The sequence below is a fragment of the Aptenodytes forsteri genome, unplaced genomic scaffold (genome assembly GCF_000699145.1).
Source record: "Aptenodytes forsteri isolate BGI_AS27 unplaced genomic scaffold, ASM69914v1 Scaffold245, whole genome shotgun sequence".
Lineage (NCBI taxonomy): Eukaryota > Metazoa > Chordata > Aves > Sphenisciformes > Spheniscidae > Aptenodytes > Aptenodytes forsteri.
The window spans coordinates 876,421-895,431 of NW_008795686.1; the positions used below are offsets into that span (position 1 = coordinate 876,421).

At 41.5% G+C, this 19,011-nt stretch overlaps 1 protein-coding gene across 1 annotated transcript in view; it reads left to right on the plus strand.

Moving 5' to 3' along the window:
• The first annotated feature begins 111 nt into the window (after nt 1–111).
• SNAP91 (synaptosome associated protein 91) overlaps nt 112–19,011 on the plus strand; it is a 68,088-nt gene continuing 49,188 nt past the window's right edge. The window contains 1 exon segment of the mRNA XM_019472986.1: nt 112–241. Within this exon segment, the coding sequence (XP_019328531.1) occupies nt 112–241 (130 nt within the window).

Sequence of the window (19,011 nt, forward strand, 5' to 3'; positions counted from 1 at the left end):
GGTGTGTCCCCCCCCCCCCAGCCTCCCCTCGGCGATAAACCCGGAATCTCCCCTTCCCCTCCCGTGTTTTCCGCCTCTGCAGAGCAGGCAGCAGCAGGCACGCCAGCGAAGATGTCGGGTCAGACGCTGACAGATCGCATCGCAGCTGCTCAGTACAGCGTTACGGGATCAGCCGTAGCCAGAGCCGTCTGCAAAGCCACCACGCATGAAGTGATGGGGCCCAAGAAAAAGCACCTGGACTGTGAGCATCCCTTTTTGTTTCCCCAGCGAAGACCCGGGGCTGAGGAGGCTGCCCGAGGGGCTCTTTAGCGTGCCTTTGAGCCCTTTGGCTGCCGCGCTTGCTGTAATCCAGCTTGCAAACCGTAAGGGTTATGAGAAATCTCCAGGAGAGGATGAGTTATTACTGCATTTCTTCTCATATTGCATAATACTGCTCTTTCGGCCATTTTTTTTTTTTTTTCCTCATGACCTCTTGCCTTTTATCCGGGAAGGCAGTGTGAAGTGTGCCTTGCGCAGCAGGGGCTTGGAAAGAGGGGAGGGAATTAGACACAGGGTAAAATGGACACACGCTTGTCACTGCCTGCTTTGGTCAGGATTAAGCTAGGCAGAGACACAAATACTACGCCAGGAGCTGGCCAAGCACCGGTAGGAGTGTGGCCGTCTCCACAGCAGACTTCTGAAGAGGTTTAGATGGTGGTGTACTTAAACGGCAAGGCCCTTGGATAACGCTACCCTGTAGACTGGGACAGCCTTTGGAGAGTTTAAGGGCTGTTGCTGAGGACCCAAATATCAGAGGGCAACTTCATGAGCTGCCTGATGGTTTGCATCATGTTTCATTGAAGGTGGCTGTAGCTTTGTCTCAAAGATTTATGATCTATTCTGGACTGGCATTAGCTAGTTAATGCATGAAACAAGGTTGAAGTCAAAATGTTGCTTAAAAACCAATGAGCTAGTGATGTTTTGTCTTGATAATTTTATTTCTTTTCAACCCACTCAACTGTCGATCCCTGCTTGGAGACACCAAGGAGTAGAATGGTGAAACAATTTAATTGCATGATGTTAATTGGCCTTGTTTACCGGTAGTAACTCTGTCCAGCATTGAACTCAGTAGATCAACAGCAGGTTTCAATGTGTAAAATTAAGTGTTTTTCGCATTTTTTTTTTGGACATGGTAAGAAACATTTTCAAGTAAAGATCAGCAGGTTTTATACCAAGCAGTCTCTTGGCTGCTGGCTGTTACTAAGTAATGCCAGTGCAGGTGCATGTAAGTACAATTCTGATGATGCCGTATTTCTTAAAAGGAGGTAGTATTACATCTGGAAAATAATTCTAGATTTCAGTGCTAATGACTTCATAGCTAACTCTTAAAGTGGCAAACAGCATGTTGGTCTTCCAGTACATCTAAATGCTCTTGTATATACATCTAAGAGATGCTGATGTAAGCAGCATTGATTGAAGACTGACTTGAGTCTAAACGGTTGTTTAAATAGATCGGCTGTCTTGATATCATGTATTCTCTCTTGTTTTCTTGTATATTTTAAAAAATCATCTTGGTTATTGATGTTATGTTGCTGTTTGGTAGCTGTCGATGCTTCTTAATCTGTAGGCTGTGTCTGGACAGTCCTACTGTATCTGTTACTAGAAGCTTTAGCTTAAAAAAAAGCCTAGCTTTGTGTGTGTGTGTGTGTGTGTGTAATATATATATAAAAATAAAAGTACTATCTGGAACAGGCAGGATTAAAGTGAGGTAGAAATAATTTACCAGTGCTATATTAAGGTCTGGAAAGGGATTGTGTTTGGATATTGGTGCTAATATTACCGCTTCAGAAAATGAGCGTGGGAGAGATGGAAGCCTGTAGCATTCCATGCAATTTCATACCCACCTGCATGTAAGACACACAAGAGGAAGAGAAATGATCGTTTCCTGGGTATATACATCCCTGATAATTTTTGCTTCTGTTTTCCAAGCTGTATATAACAGTTGAGAGTTTAACTAACTGGTATCATTAAAGACAGAATCGTGTCAGTGGGAGATACGCATATTCAAAATTGTGGACTATAAATGAAAATCAAGTTCATGTTTTAGAATAAAAAATAGGCTCTTAAACCTGAGGCATCTCCTCAGAACTATGAATTGTTAGGCAATTCCTTGAACTCTGACATATATCTTGTGAACAAGTGTTAAAATGGGCCTTATATATTGTAATGAGAGAGTAAATTAAAAATTCATCCTCTGAAAGAGCAATACCCCCATGCATGCAGGAGGTCCTGCTAGGTGGAAGTAGATCTGAGCCACGTGGCTGACTGCATTTCAAGTTGGATAAGTAGCATTTGAAGACGAGGAGAAGGGAATGAAAGCTAAAATTTGCCAGTGCCTTAAGATAAGTTTTGAATCAAGGTGCATAGGATTTAGATGATTAAAACTTCAGGTACCAGAGAGTGATGGTTGGAGCGATGCTATATGAAGAGCTGTAATTCTAGTATTGGTGTGGGGGTTCTGTGTCCTTAGGGAACTCCATAATTTTATTTAGTGTCTTAGTGGCCAGGTGTCATGTCACACAACCTATCTTCCACTGCCCTGCTTAGCAGATGGGCTTTGTAAATTAAATGAAGAGATCAACTATTTAACATGAGTTAAGTAGTCCTGTGAGGATGGGACACAATGATGCCTGTCCTCATGTTTTCTTACAGAAGATGTTAGTTCCAGAGGGTTATAGAAAGATGATAGGTGACAAGGTGTGGGGTGTTTGGTTTTTTTTTTCTGGTTTATGGTTGGTTTTTTTTAGTGAGTACTACTTAGAGGGAATTTGCTCTGAGGAATAAAAAGCATGATTTGGGTATGAGTACACGTGTGTGAGGAAGGGAGGAGAGAACAGAATGAATGTCTTCTGCGAACAAAAGCTGAGCTGTCAAGTGTTTACCTTTGTGTGGTTTTCTGTACTTGCATAGCTTACAAGTGCAGGCTTTAATATGGATGCTGCATAGTGGCAGTCCTTTGGCATGGACTCTGGGTGCTGCACAGGCTTGTCAGGTGAAGTACTGAAGTATGATTAGGTTGCTATCATATACACATTACTAAGATTTACCATTTTCTTGAATTCCAGCTCTCATACTAGTGAATTTCAAGCAACTGTGGGAAGTCGTGCCAGATGGCATCAAATGCATTTTCCAGGTCCCTGTGGGGAGAAAAGGAATGTACATCTAGGATGCTCTGATGGTTTGGGGCAAGCCGTTGCAGTTGGCACATTAAGAGCTCTGCCCCTTTTGGACTTAACAAACTTGTCATTTTGAATCCATATCATTGTGGTGACTTCATCTCCCTCAGCTAACCATGTTGTGTTAAATAAATTACAATTAGATAAAGCAAGTGAGGAAAGCATTTCCATGGAGAAGTGGGGATTAGCAACTTGATTTTGCTGCAGTGAGAAAGGCCATTACAGAGTGGGTGAATGACATATATGGACTATGTTGAGGATATGTGAACTGTGGTAATTCAACTGGGAAGACAATCCTCGTGCACAGCATAGAAGTTTAATTACCAGAATTGTTCTGAAAGATATGTTAAGGCTTCACTGTGGGTTTAATTGTGTGGGGCAAGTAAAAGCCAGCTTCCAGCCTCGAATGGGGGTGACTCTGATGGTATCAACAGGGAGAAGGTTTCGGAGAAGGGAGATAATTTGACTTTCAAATGTTAAAACACATGACGGATGAGGGAAAATAGGTAGATCTGAACTCAGCTCCTTTTATAAAGGATCTTGCTCAGAAACAGACCGTCAAGCTTTCATTTAGGGAAGTGAATTGGAAACCAGTGAGGTTGTTGTGTCTGCAGATGGTCATAACAAGTTCCTGTTTCTGAAAATGATCAAAATGGCTGGGATTTTCCTTGACTTATTTTGTTGAGTGAATTGCTTTGCAGCAGGAGGAAGTTCTGGAGTGTGTATTTTAAAAAGACCATGTGGTGCCTCCTTACTTCTTCAAAATAATTCTCAAAAGGTAGAAGGCCCTTCTGGAGGCCTGATCAAGAGCTGGGAGATTTTCATGAAATGTGGAAACAAAGCAGATGAAGATCAGGATTTGATTTTCTGTGGCTGTGGAGATGACCTGTGTATCTGTAGTAACATCTTTCCGTCCCAAGTCTAATTTTGCGTATTTGTATGTGGCTGACAAACAAAGGCTCTAAAAGGAGATTTATACTTTAATTCATGCTGGTAACTGAACTGCAGGGCTGGTGTCAGTATTTTGCTTATACAGACACTTTTGTTCCTGCAGTGTTTTGCCTTTTTCCTGCAAACTGGGGGGATGACCTAACAAGTTTGAATCACTGTGGTCTCTAGTGTTGAAACAGAAGCGGCTGCTGACCAAAAGCAATGGATTAAACTTTTTTCCTAGGCTCAGTAAAGATAAAGTTGTGAGATCCCACAGGATAGTCTTAGAAACCTCTATCTCATTCCTGAGGAATATGTGTGTGTGTCTGTTTTTTGGGAGAGGTGGGGGTCAGTGGAGCTATCTTGAGTCACTAGACTTCAGTGACTGTTAAGGTTAACTTGGATGCGTATTTCAGAAGTTGTTAGCTGTTGAAGTGACTTGGGGAGCGTTCCAAGTCTGTTGGCACTTGGGGCCCTTTCCTAGCGGGAGTAGCGCAGACGGACGAGTACTGCATTACTCTGCAGTCCAGGTGACACTTTGTCTTTACGGCCGTGGAATTACCTTCAAGAAAATTGCCAAGAATGGAGTCCCTGTGCAAACTGGGCTTAATCCTTCACACTTTACTAATGAAACTACTTTTGTATGTCTCACTGTATCTTGTATTGCAGTAATTTGTCACAGTTTCCATGTACGAGAGAACTGACTTTGTTTAAAAGTTAACATTGAAGATCAGCTGTAATACAGTGTCTTGGTTTTTGTTGTCACAGCTGGGATATATGCTAAATTGTGAACTCCTCCTTGTCACCCCAATGAATCTCTTTCACACCTGAAAAGAAAAAAATCCAAGCAAGCAATTCTTTTCTTTAATTCATTAATGGATATTGGATTAGCATGGTTTATTTGTGTGTGTGTAAGGACTGGTCATCAGTCTCTATGTTGAATAGCTCTCTGTTCTGTGGGCTTCTCCCATGTCATTTCCCAAAACAGTATTGAAGACTCCCTTCATTTGGAGGTGTGTAGATATCTGAATAGGAGTAGAAATGCCTGTCGTGGGTAAGGGGAGCTAATCAGAAGGCTTTTTAGATTAGTTGATCTTGAGTATTTCAATGACATAAACTTTCAATTCCCCCCCAGCCCCTTACTGTTCTTAAGGCATGTGTAGTACCAAGAGAAGGCTGCCCTTTTAATTAAGCTAAGACTTAGCTAACTAATTATTTTTCAAAATATGTTTGAAGCTGGGTAGAAGTTTGAATTCATGTTAAGATACAAAGATTGAAACATGGGCAGGATCACTTGATCTTGCGCATCTGAACTGTTCTGTGTTTAAGTTGTCTTATGGTACAATGCTTAAGGAAAGGAAAGGAAGGATGAGGAAACAGAAGAGTGGGTAGAAGGTGTGATATTAAACTTCCTTTCATCCAAACAGTGTAACTTGATAAAGCTAGATTGACTAGTCCTACCCTCCTTCCCCTTGGCTTTTCCTCAGCTGAAAGCATGTATTCTTAATCTGTTTTCAATAGTTGCCAAGATCCTTCTGTTAAACATGCTTTGTCGAGGTCGTGGATGACAAATTCTGGAACAAGTCAGGTCTTTCTACTGTACTGACTTCCATTAGCAGACCTTGATAGTGGAGTAGCCATGTCTTTCTTTGAGGCCCCTTGTTTATGAGATGGTCAGTATGACAGTGACCAGTCCATAGTTTCAATCACTTCTATTTAGTAGTTGAATATGTTTCATAATAGTCTCATAGTGTTACTCCCTTAGATCCTGGGTAGCAGCAATTGAACATCTTTTAAACAAACAAAAAAAATCTGCAGTTTGATTTCCTGTGGTTTGATTTGATCTGTGCCTCTGATTTCCCAGACTGGCTCTTAAACCCTCCATCTTCTGTGTGTGCCTTACCTGGGCCTGTGCCACTAGTGAGGAATTCTGTGAAGTCTACAAGGAAGTGCTCTGTTGGTGTGGTCAGTCCATACTTCTATGTCTCTGCCCTGTGAAGGATCCTCTGAAGTGCTTAAAAGCGGATGGCAGTCAGGATAACTCTGAAGGGCATACAGCATTTTAGATGCTATTAGTCTTCCCTGCTTCTTGCTGGATGGAGAAGTTGGTAGCCAAAGAGGAGAATTTGCTGCCCTCTTAGTCCCCACTTCTGAAGAAATGGTAATATAGCAGAGACACAACTGCCTCTAGTATTTTTCTGCCTGTGTTCAAGATACTTGCGAATACTTCGCTCTTCCTACCCTACTTGCCTTCCCCCCAGTACTGGATGTCCATGGCAAGGTGTTGGCTTGGCCTCTGTGAGAGGAGACCAGGGTCTGCTCCATGCCAGACACAACTGGCTCCACAATGGACCCACCGTAGGACACATCTGAGCTCGTCCACCGAGCTTATGGCACCTCCAGGAAAATGTATTTAAGAAAGGGCTGAAAACACTGGATGGGCAGAGGAGGAGGAGGGAAAAAGTGAGAAATGGCAGAGGGAACACCAAGGTCAGAGGTGGAGCAGGAGGTACTCCATGGTGCTGGAGCAGATATCCCCTGTAGCCTGTGGAAGAGACCCCTATTCTCAGAGCTCACAGCTGCAGCATCCCCCCCTGCTACCAAAACCTTGCCACATGCACCCAGTATGCCCCCTGCCCCCAAAGAAAAGAAAGGGAGAGACCTTCCTCAGTCAGCTGTGGACATATGGTATTGCTGAAGGAGCTGGCTCCAGTGTTTCTGGGGGTGGGGAAAAACTGGGGAGGGGAGATGACATTATATCCCTTCCCTTAGTCTTACTATTGTCTAAAGGTGAGTCAGTGGTACCAGACAGTATCGTTAAGTTCGCATGCCCTGTTCCTTTTTGGAGCTTCTTTTCAAGGCACAGCTCAGGATGCGGGTAAGGGCAGAAAAGCAGAAGTTCTGGTGTGTGCCTAGGGGAAATGCAGTAGTCTCACCAGTGAGTGTCTAATGAAACTTGAATCTCCAAACTTCAACACATGGCATGCAGATTAGGAACAATATTCTGTCTGGCTTGGAGGGGGAGGGGGATGTGTGTGTTAAAATACTGTGAAAACTAAAAAGCAAGGAATAAAGCAAGCCAGGAAATCGGGGTAGCAGTTCTGGTGTGTGCCTAGGGGAAATGCAGTAGTCTCACCAGTGAGTGTCTAATGAAACTTGAATCTCCAAACTTCAACACATGGCATGCAGATTAGGAACAATATTCTGTCTGGCTTGGAGGGGGAGGGGGATGTGTGTGTTAAAATACTGTGAAAACTAAAAAGCAAGGAATAAAGCAAGCCAGGAAATCGGGGTCTGAATCTCAGCACAGGACATCTAGTGTGCCAAAAGAACGGATCATCTAGCACGGGGCTGAACCCTGAACTCAAACTAAATAATATGATAGAAGAAGCCTTCCTAGTAGATTTGCAGGCAGTGATCTGTAGCACAGGGTTTGCAGCAGTACTTTTGTTCCCCTGAGTCAGCAGTGCCAGCAAGATTGCAGTGTGAAGCTTCATTGGTAAGTTGATATTAGAGTATCCCACCCCATCAAACTGGGCATGGTTGCTTGATTTTCTTACCAGCCAAAATTTTGCTTGGATGAGAACTTGGTGGCTTAAATAAAACCTGAATAAAGCAGATGTTGGCAATGCTAGAAGGCAATCAGAATACTTGGCAGAGGTTAGCTTGTCACTTTGCAGAGTATGGTTAAGTCTGCTTTTTCTGGAGTCTTGCAAACCGCATGCTAGACCCTTAAAACTGGTTTTAATACTTTTAATCTTGCTATTTTGATCATGTTTACTTCTGCAGAGCTGCTTGAAAACACTGAAAATCAATACAAAACAAGTTTTGCAAGGGTGGGCTCAGGTATATTCAACAGTCATAGCTGGTAGCCAGTAAGCTGCTTGCGCTCATAAAAAAATTCTTCTCTTTAGGTTGTGAAACACATTTGCTGAACCAATTGAGAGTTGTAGTCCACTAGGAGAGGGAATATACCAGCAGTCTGGACTAGTGCCACACATGGTATTGGACATCAGCCTTGAAACGTCACCGTGAATGTAGGTGGAATACTAGAACAGTGTTTTCTAGGCTGCTGACAAATGGTGCATCCACTAGGCATCTGAGGCTTGCAGCTTAGTTGTAGGCACAGTACAGGAAATGGCAGTGCACTGTATTGCCACCAACTTCTGGACGAACCAAGTCTAAATACCCTTCTGTTCCTCCTCCCTGCCCAGGATAATGCGATCTCATGCTTTGTTCTAGATTATATCTGTATCTTAACTTAGTTTAAGGAAAGGGTTTGGATGCTGAAAAGTCCTGGTGTCATGCTAATGTGTATTTATGTAATCTGTACTCTGGCCATTTGAGCTGAGGCAGTGTGTCAGTCACTTGCCTTTCCTAGAGTCTGTTTTTTCTATTCATAAAACTCAAATGTGTTACATTTCTTGTAGAGGAGATTTTGCGAGTACATAGGCATGATCATGCTTGAAGGCCACCAAGAAAGCACACTTTGCTTCTTGTACGTACTGAGAACTGCAGGCTGCTGACAGGACGTGTCTGCAGCTTGGGTCTGACTCGTGGCAATCAACTCTTTTCTTGGTTGTAAGCCAATAAGTAAAATTGCCACAGGTAGAAAGCAAGTTGGCAGGAACTCCTGTGTTGTAGTTGGGCCACAGAGCTCTAACAAAACAGTTGAGTTGTGTGCTTTGCCAAGGTGGCTTTACTTTCTCAAAGAAGGAATGAAAAAGAAAGCAATGTTCTTTGCTAGTTGTTTCTAGATATTTAGGAGACTAGGTTATGACTGAGATATGAAACACCAGTAAGGGTAGGTTGGACAGTTTGGTGTCCACTTGAGCTAAGATTGTTCTACCATATATTTAAAGGACCAAAGAACATGTCTTTTCAAGACATTGTCTTAAACTTTGCTGTCCTAAAGAGGTGGGACAAGACTGTGGCTTGACTACTGATAGTATAGTCGATCACTTCAAACTGACTCTTGGCTTGGCACGAGCACAGATGACACAATGGCAGCGGGTGCTTCCGTAGCAGATGGTCAGCAGTTAGCCTGCAGAGCCTGGCAGGCTCCTAGGGCCTCTGGCATAGCTTTGTTATATCTCTTAAGTCTCTCTGATAGTTTACAGAATGTTATAAAATGGTCCTCCATAGAAGTGAGAGGAAGACATGACTGCTCAAAGCATGAATAAAACATGCTGACTTGTCGCCCACATTCTTAAAATGTATGCAAGTTTACAAGTTTAGAGGAAGGTCCTCAAAATAAGGCAGTGATCGGTTATCTTGCCACAGTGCAGGACTGCACTAGCTAGAGCATACATCTTTACACATAATTGAAGAGCCCACATAGATGCACTTAAGTGAGAGTTCAAACTGTTTTTAAAAGGACTCTTCCTTTCACTTCTCGTTTCAGAGGGTGTAGGACCTGTATGAAAGGAGGAAGCCAGCTGGCCTGTTTCCTGGCTCTGAAGGCTGCTGTTTCTCATTATGTAGAGGTCAAATATAGATGCAAGCTTTAACATATCATTGCATCAGTTCTTTAGCAGCCCTGGAGTTTTAAAACCTAACCTTTTCAAATGGAGACTTGGGTTTGGGTCTTGCTGCATGACTCTGGAATCCAAAGTACGGTTATTGTGCCTGTAGCTCTTAATCTAAGTTTTATAGCTTCATCTAAACCAATTGAGAGGAGAATGTACATTCTGCTAAGGGGCAGCAAGCCAGAGGAAGTCAGCATGTCTAGTGTGCCAGTGTTTTGAAAACATGTACATTTTATCATGAGTGATGTTTCGTTACTGGCATCTGAAACAGAATGCTATTTTCATATGTGAGCCTTGCCTGTGATTTTCTGATCTGATCTTTCATTCTAAGCCATTTAGAGTCTTTCTAGTTTTGCTAAGCTTGATTTAAACTTCAAATTGCTCTGTTATTTGTGAATGGCAAGAGTATTAACAGGCAAAGTTTGCTACGTTTGGAACAGGTGAGTTTAAAGAACTTCTTGTTTATCAGGAAGCTGGAAATTGCTTAGGCAGTATTATGAGAAGCTACCTTTCAAAACTCACCTCCATAGCGTGCTTAGGAGTTTAATTGACATTTCTGGGTGTTCCAGTCTAGAGATCTGACTCTGTGCAAAGCTTTGCCTGGATGTGAGCCTGCGTGATGGATTCCAATATCCTCACTCATCAATAGCTTGATAGGAGACTTCCAGTGCCAGTAGCAAATGCATCTTCTAGAGGCATTGGTGACTTTGAATTGTTACATAGCAACTTACTACTGTCAGGTTTTTTAAATGCTAGTAGTCCTAACTCCATCTTGCATCTCTCAGGTGGATGTTTCATTGAGTTTAACAGGTTTTGGTTTTTTTTTTTTCAACATAAAGAAATCTGCAGTATATGAAAGGCTGTAGGCTCATGTTGAAGAGTAAAGCCTACTGGTAGTTGATGTTAGTTTTCAAGATTTCTGAGTCTTAAACTCACCTGTCTGTGTGGTACAAGCAAAGGATTCTTGTTTAACTAGTGTAGTACAGGGAAATGAACATAAAGGAATTGCATGTTTGGTTTAATTTTTTTTTTTACCAAGGAGAGAGTAAAACTCCATCTAATCATGAAGGATATCAGTCAGTTTGTGTAAAACAAACTGTTTTAAGCACAGCATTCACATATGAGACAGCCATCTGGTTTTAGGAACTCTTAGGGTCTTTCTGTTGCGTTGTAGATCCATAGATACAAGACAAAATGGATTGAAACGATTGTACCCTTGTTATAAAGTACCGGCTGTTTAGTTGCAACTGCTTCAGTATGCCTCTAGGAGGTCATACGGTTGCACCAACTGCATGGACAGGTTTGCATTACACTTGGTTTCTTTTTCCTACAGATATGTTCATGTTTTCAACAGGACTGTCTGTATAGTTGCAGGCATTTCATTCCCAGTTAAGAATTTCAACCCATGCTAAGCTTCTGGTGGCATGTCAGCTCGACAGAGTGCATGGGCTCTGGCCTTGTTTCGTTATTTTTCAGGCTGACCCTACTGAAGGTTACATCGTCCCACGACATCCACTGACAGAATAGCTGGACTTTTAGAAGAATCTGGCTGAGACAGTAGGAGAAAACAGACCATGGTCTGGATATTGAAAGTTAGATGTGTCAGCTGCTGAGCTTGCCTACTCAACTGACCTGTTTCTAGCATGCAAGCTGTAGCTAATTAACATGTCACTGAAGTTGCTTGCACATTGTCTCATCCCCACCCTCTTTTTTTATGTATTCCCAATGTGTAACAGCTAAGAAGTGCAGCTGAAACATCAGGCTGCTTCCAGTATATTTTCAGTCTCATTCAGATTTGTAGTGGATTACAAATTGCTGTTCTGGGCAGAGTTGATAGGCTAGTGACAGTTTCACTTCTACAAGTTTATTAAAAGCAAATGGTTTTCTGAGGAACATAGATCATTTGGGGGTGGAAAGCACTAACCGGGGTTCATTCTTCTCAGAATAAAAATGACGGCAGCACGGCAACTGAAATAGCTCATGTACCATGCTTCAGTTGATTACCACTTTCTGCCAGATGTGGTTGGAGTGTAAGATCACCCCAACATGTAAAGGCTGATTAGAAAACGCTCTAGTGCAGAGATTACAGTAAATGACCCCATGTGGAACACATGAAATCCTTACTTTTCTAGTGTAGCTGTGCTGTTACGAATAAAAGGCGCAGTTGATCCTGTTACTGATATTCTAGTAAACAGCCAAGTGATAAGAGTTACGAATTGATATAACCAACAGGTAATGTTGTTCAGGTGAACAGGGGTTGTTCACCCTCATGGAAGGATAGTCACAGGCCACAGCTGGAATCCTGGTATCCAGTTACAGTAGTCAATTAACTAGATCTTATTGGCTTTTCTCCTTCTAAGCAATAATCTTGCAACAATCTACCCCCTTTAAACTTGTTCTGTTGTATGCAGCAAGACCTAGGATGCAACAGGACTGTGGCTTTAATGCTTGCATGGATGGAGAGAACAATTCTACCCCTTAGAGGAAATTAAATAAATGCTTTGAAGGCTTGGCAGAAGATTGGCTGGTGGGCAGTTTCATATTTCTTCTCTGAATTAACAAGTATTTTAAGTAAGGCTTCCAGGTTTGGACTGCTGAAGGAAATGGCTTGTAGAATGAGGTCTGAAATTTGCCATGCGGGATAAAACTTCCTTTTTATGCAAAAAGTTACTGGTCAAACGCTTAACACAAATGCTACTTGTAATGTTAGTAGGGTTTTTTCCATGTCCCTGCCTCCCCTAGAGTTTGGCATCTAAAATGCCATATTACAATAGGATGGGGAATAGCATTTCTGCAAGACAATTGCTTTTATATTTTAACCTTATAACCATTGGTTGGTGTCCACCAAATGCAAATGGCATTTTGTATATCTTAAACTATTGAGAGCTGTGCAAAAAAGGTACTACAATGGTGATTTGTGGCTCAGCTGCTATTTGCAGTAAATCAATAAAATAGAGAAATGGCACATCTAGCTCCAGAATTACTTGATGTTTCATATTGACATAAGCAGAACTGCTCAATTCTTGTCTTTGAGCAGAAAAATACACACATCTCTTGAGCTATTTGTGGAGTAGGATTTGGGTGGAGTGACAGTCTGCAATGGCGTCTCTGGGTGAGAGGAAAGGAGCGTTAGAGCAGTGATTTCTCCTCTTTCCCCTGCTTTGCTGAACTTGTATTCTTGCCTGAGACAAATTCTTTGGTATTCAAAGTGAGTGAATTCTGTACAAATGAGGTTCGAGACTGAGCTTCTTACTCCTTTGGACAAGGGAAAGATTCCACGCTTAATAACTAAGGCTTTTGCTACAGTGAAGCTGCTTGAAAAATCTGTGGTGGCTGTGGTCGGGAAGAAACCAGGCAGGATTCTTTGACCATGGGGCCTTTTCCCCTTTGTTTAGTGTTCTGGCTTCATGCGTGTGAGGCTGAAAAGCTGCTTTCCTTAGTACGTTTGTACTAGGGAGTTCGTGTAGCCCGTCATCTGGGTGACAGCTCTATTGTTCCAGATATTTAATTCCTGAGTAAAATTGAAGCTTTTATTCTTCTGAATAGTTGGATCATAGGTGTCAGTAAGGTCTCGGACTTTGTCCATAAAATATATTCATCACTAATTAATTAGCAGTCTTAAAGACCATATTTAAAACCCTAATGACTGCTGCTTAAACTTGAGCTTCTGCAGCTGACCTGAATGTCATCTTTCAGTTGTATTACCCTCAAGGAGAAAACTCAAATGTAAACAGTAAAGGTAATGCACATTATTCTTCCCCGGAGTCAGTGGAGCTATAAGTTTTTGGGAACTTTTGTTTTAAGTAAAAAGTATTCATAGTTCATGGAACTTGAAGCAGTTGCTTATGGTAAGAATTTAAGACATTATAATCACACTTTTCCCTATTATTAGTACTTAGGGAAACGGCTGCCTTAGTTGCACCCTCTCAGATCCAGTAGAAGACTACCTGACAGTTGGCTTTTATTTTCCCCTTTTGAAGAGAGCTGCACCTGAACCTCTCAGGAGGAAAAGTCGTATGTATAAATCATTAAGGACCGAAAGGGGCAGAAATCCAATGTAACTGGTTTAATACTGCTAATGAGCTGGGGTGGTTTTGGCAGATGACTTAAAGCCAAATAACTTGCCTTGATCTGATGGGGAAGGAGGGGTGCAGACTGTATGAAAGTGCATTGGAATAAAATCCAGCAATATATACAGGCAGTAGATTTTTCAGCTTTGTCTTCAAAACAGGTGTTCGGCGATATAGGAAGTGGTGTGCTGTTGTATTTAAAAAGGATTAGTGTGATAAGATGATTCTAAGGCTAATTAAACTCTCAGTTTGAGAAATTGGAGGAAGCTCCAAGATAAATTTGCTAGTACTCAGTCATCTGCCCTGTCTCTCCAGAAACTCTTTGTGATTGATAGGGAAGAAACTCTTTTTCTCTTCTGCAAAACACTTAATACTACGGGTAGTATGAGTATGCCTATGAGGAGGCAGAGAGGAAGAAATTGTATATAAAAGGTTGTCTTGGTGTGGGATGCAGTTGTGTGTTCAAAGACTGACTGCCATGACCTCTCAAACTTCAGGATCTGCAGCAAATATTTGTCCTTACAAGAGTCTGAGATATGTTTGGGAAGAAGGAGGTCTGTGAAGTAAGGCTGGAGAGAGGAGGTAGCAGTTCCCCTAGTTATTTGTAGTCACAAGGACTATAGCTGCATTACTGGGAAAGTCTTTATAGTACCTGGAGAGCATGCGCTCTGTGGAAGATTGTGTTTAGGTTTATTGAGTTGGCATAGGCATAAAAGGGCATAGGCAATATCTGGAAGATGCTGGACTTTGATAAAGGGTAGGCTTGCTGGGGTCAAGGTGAGATGTAGTAACTCTTGAGGTAGACTTTTGGGGAGAAAGGAGGAGACAGCATGAATTGCTGTTCTGCTCGGGGAGACTATTACAAGCCAGATTATGATGCGTATTTGTGGAGGTGGGGCAAGCTGGGGGTGAAAAGAGTAGATGGTAAACTTTAACCCCACAGATAAATTCCCTGCTCTCATTTGTGAAATTGCTTGATAGTCAAAGCCAATAACATTAGTCATCTAACGTTCTCATGAGCAATTATTGTAGAAGCAGAAACTGATAACTTTGTTCTGCTTTCCAGTACTGTTTTGTGGTCAGTCTTCTATAGACCTGGAAGATCAGCTTTTACATTGGTTAGCACAACAGTGTAGTAGCTTCCTGATACAGTTCTGTGTCTTGCAAGGGAGGACTTCTACTGTTACTTGCCTATTTAACTTTTTTGGTTGAGGCTTTTAAACTCTTACTTTAAGCCACTTCTTTCTGTTCTTGACTAGCCTGGATTTGGAAAAATCCTGCGTTTCCTTTTCTGTAGGTTCAAGGCATTATTTAAATACTTATAAGCCAGAAAAATAACTTGTGAAGACTATTGTAGCATTCAGCGTAGTAGTAAGGAAGATCTGTAAGGGAGTTACTCTTAGAGAGATTTGGCAAAGTTTAGGAACTGAATGTATGACACAGCTCAGATGCTGAAGCAGCTCGCCTGTTAATTCAACCTGGAATGACAGCTGCTCTTAATATCCCTTTGAACAGAGAGGTCTTGTGCTCTGCTGCTGTTTCTCTGCATACTGAAATGTAAATTGTGAATAATTAACTTTGAACTGGGGAATCCCAGGTCTGTCTATAAAACAATTGAGTAAAAAAACCCCAACAAAACCAAACTAGGAAAAAACCCTGCCCTGATCCAGAATACAATCTGAAAAGGTAAAGGAACAAGATAGATCCTTTAAGGTGTTGTAGAATCTCTCTCATTAAAAAAAAAAAAAAATCTCAAAATCAGGAAGTAGTTTTTAATGAGCCTGAAGAAGTCTGAAATTCTGAAGACAGTGAAACTTGCTCACTGTTCTCTTTTACCTTATGAACGTAACAAACAAACACCAAAATTAGTTAAATCTTTTAATGGTCTCTTTAAAAGGTCATGAAGAGCTAAGGTGTCTTAACTTACTTTGGTCTTCCTCACTGAACCCTCTACCAATCTTCCTTAGTTTGGCAGGTTTGTCTTTTTATTAATGGTGTTAATCATACTCTAGCCTTGCTTCTCTTCCCTGAATAAGTTGTAAATGTCTTAAGGCTGAGTCAAAAAATTGGCTAGTCAAAGATTTTAAAGGCTGGTGTTTAGATTAAGTTATCAAGGTGTCAAAGAATTGACAACCATTTATTCCTTCTATGTGCATAGGTTTTGCATCTGAAAACTTAACTAGAAAAAGTATATTCAAGTCCACATTAAATGTGTAATTTAAACAAGGATCTCTAGTCTGAAGGAGTGTTCAAAATAGCAGCTAGCAAGATGTGAAGAGAGGAAATAGGAGAAATCATGTACTGTGATGGGCAATTATAATTTAGTCCGACAGTAAAACAGATTCAAATGAAGGGTATAGGTCTTCATTCTCCAACTTCTCCGCTTGTGTGAAAGTCGTGATGAAAGCACTGGCTGCTATTGCTGTACCATTCCTGGTTTCTTACTGTGCTTGGAATTTGTATTTGAGCTCAGTTTTTGGGTTTCGGGATTAGTTGTCAGTGTACTTGACAGGAATGCCTGCAGTAGCAGAAACTTCGTCAGGTAGGTACCTTTAATCCTTGTTTGTACTACTTCCGTGTACCCCAAGCAGAATCACCTTTGTAAGATTGCTTCATACGGCTTCTGATGGGCTGTGCTTCAGCTGGTACTTCTTAATATGATCTATTTCGTATTAACAAGTCACCTGTGACTTGCTTGGAAGACTCTGAACTTCATTCTCTTTTGAAGAGACAAGTTTCTGTCCCACTAGTAAACGTCTGAATCTTTTGAAAATGTAGTTTCTAGATTTTCTTTTTTCTTGTATGTGTTTTCTTTTTCCTTGTACCTATTCTTCCCTACCACACTGAAGGCAAATGAATTTTGTCAAGTCTTATTTTAAAATTCAGCTTAGCCACCAAACTCTGCTGCTCGGAGTTCATTAAAGTTAGCTATGCTTCTGAGTTGCTCCAGATGCTGATGATTGCTGGTTAAGCTGAGACTCTATGGTATTGGGAAAGAAACCCAGGAAGCTTGAATTCCTTAACTTCATAGTGTGACTTAATGGGAAACAGCTCTGCAAGAATTAACCCCCATCTCCTTTTTTCCCTCCCAACACCCCTCCACCCCTCGATGATGGGTAAAATCTTCGTGCGTGGTTTAATTATTTTCTGTTTACTGAAAGTAGTAGGCTTAAATTTAGTCATACCTCTCTACTCAGCACACCATAATTACACGTGTCCTAAAACGTTCAGAGCTGCAGACTGAGATGCCGTACCCTCCAGCGGTTTGGAGAGGAGGCAGAAATGACTGAGTGACTTTAGAAGCAGTGCTGCAGTAGCGTATACTGCCTTGTAGCCCCCGTTGCCAGCATTGCTGTGGGTGGACTCCTCTGAGGTTTCATTATCTAACATCTACCGATGGAATACACAATTTATAGCACCCGTCTTCTGTAGTGAGCTATGTACTGAAACTTAGGACTGAAAGCTTGCAAATTTGATGCATGCTTCCATATACTAAGGACAAATGCTGTCATCTGCAGTAAAACCTCTGAATGGGGTAAACAGTGAGCAAGCCACTTGTGACTTGCTTCTGGGCTTTTACAAACCACTGTCTTCTATAATGCATTAATCAGCAGTACAGAATAAAAGATTATTGGCCTGTTTATACAACAAGATCAAGGAGAATTGTTGGAGCTCTGTGAGCTTGAACTGCTGTCATTCAATAGCATGGCTTTACTACTGTAATACTTTGTCTGCAGAACTACCTCCTTCAGGGGTAGTATTACTGAGGTTATAGAAGTTAACATTACAGAAGGTGTTCTGAAAAAAAAACCAAACAAAAACAACACCGACAACCAAAACAAAAAACACCCTGACAACAAACATCTTAAAATCAAACTTCGCGAACAGATCACATAATTTTTGTCTTCTGTCTCATTACAGAAAATCATTCCACTGAACTGAAACTGAAGACAACTTGCGGCTTTTGTGCCCATACAAAAGACAACTTTAAACACAAGCACTGCATTTTTCACAGGCTTCTGACTCTGAGCTATAGCTTTCTTGTATCTTAAATGAGTCTGTTTAATAGAAGTAAAAAACCCCATTAAAAATCACTTGCCATAAATTAAAAAAAAATAATAATTTACTGAACTTCTGAATGCTTCCGGTAGATCTGTTTCTGTGGGTTTCTGAATACACCAGGTGTATTGTATACTCAATAGCTGATGCGACTCATCGGTCTGTTTAGACAGACCTGTCCTCTGGACTTTTCCTGCCCTGCAGAGGCAGAATCAGTAGTTTTCACAGCAGTCTGAACCTTGGCTTTCCGCTCTGAGCAGCATTAATGCCCTCCATTATACGGGGTTGTGTTGGGGAGGGAAAGCAAGTCTGTAAAGTGGTGACCCTGCTGCCCAGGTGAACTGAACTCCTATAGAGTGTTTACGGCAGACTCACATAGTTTAGGTGTGCAAGGATCAGTCAAAGAATAGCCTGTCTGCTTCTAGGGTAGAATATCTGTCATCACCGGATGGCTTGAACAGCTGGATGAACATCTCTAGACTGGGGGGGGGGAGAAATACGTGGAAAATCATTAACAATAGTTACTGTCCTCTCAGGGAAAGTAAAATACGAGTATTTTCATTAGTAACACAGATAATGCTTAGTCTAGTAGTTAAACTTTTTAATTTTTAACTTTTTCTACTTAGGTCTTCAAACTTTAAGCCTCAGCCCTACAATTAGGTCTGTATTCTGTGTTCTTTGTGTTGCATGAAGTCTTCTCCTGAAGTCTTGCCAGAGCTGTGTCTGGCATCATATGGGTTTTGGTCATGCAGTTGCAGTATGCAGTTTCCAACTGTCTCTCAAAAATTAGGTAAATAGCTTGTAGAAGGTCATTGCTGGCTACCTAGCAAGAGTCTGTAGGTAACAGGTAAATCAAAGATCCTATCAGTAGATGTGGGATAGAGATGCTAGTGGAAAGCTTGCTGCCCTACTGTTTATGATTTAAGTACTTACCTTAACTTCATGTACTCTCCTGTGCAAGTCTACACCTTCCTAATGTACAGGACACAAAACTGTATTTTATTCTTGTTCCCTAAGACAGTCTAATGTCTTATTGCGTCTATGTAAGGTGCAGTTGCTTGCAGAAGACTATTATTCTTCAGTATAAACTAATGTCTATCCTTGCCTTCTTTCCTGCTGTTGAAGAGGTCTTAATGCATGCCTGAATGCACTCTTCTGCTGTCTAGGTCTATAGAGACTCTAGGAGGTGTGCTGTAGCACGCTGATAAA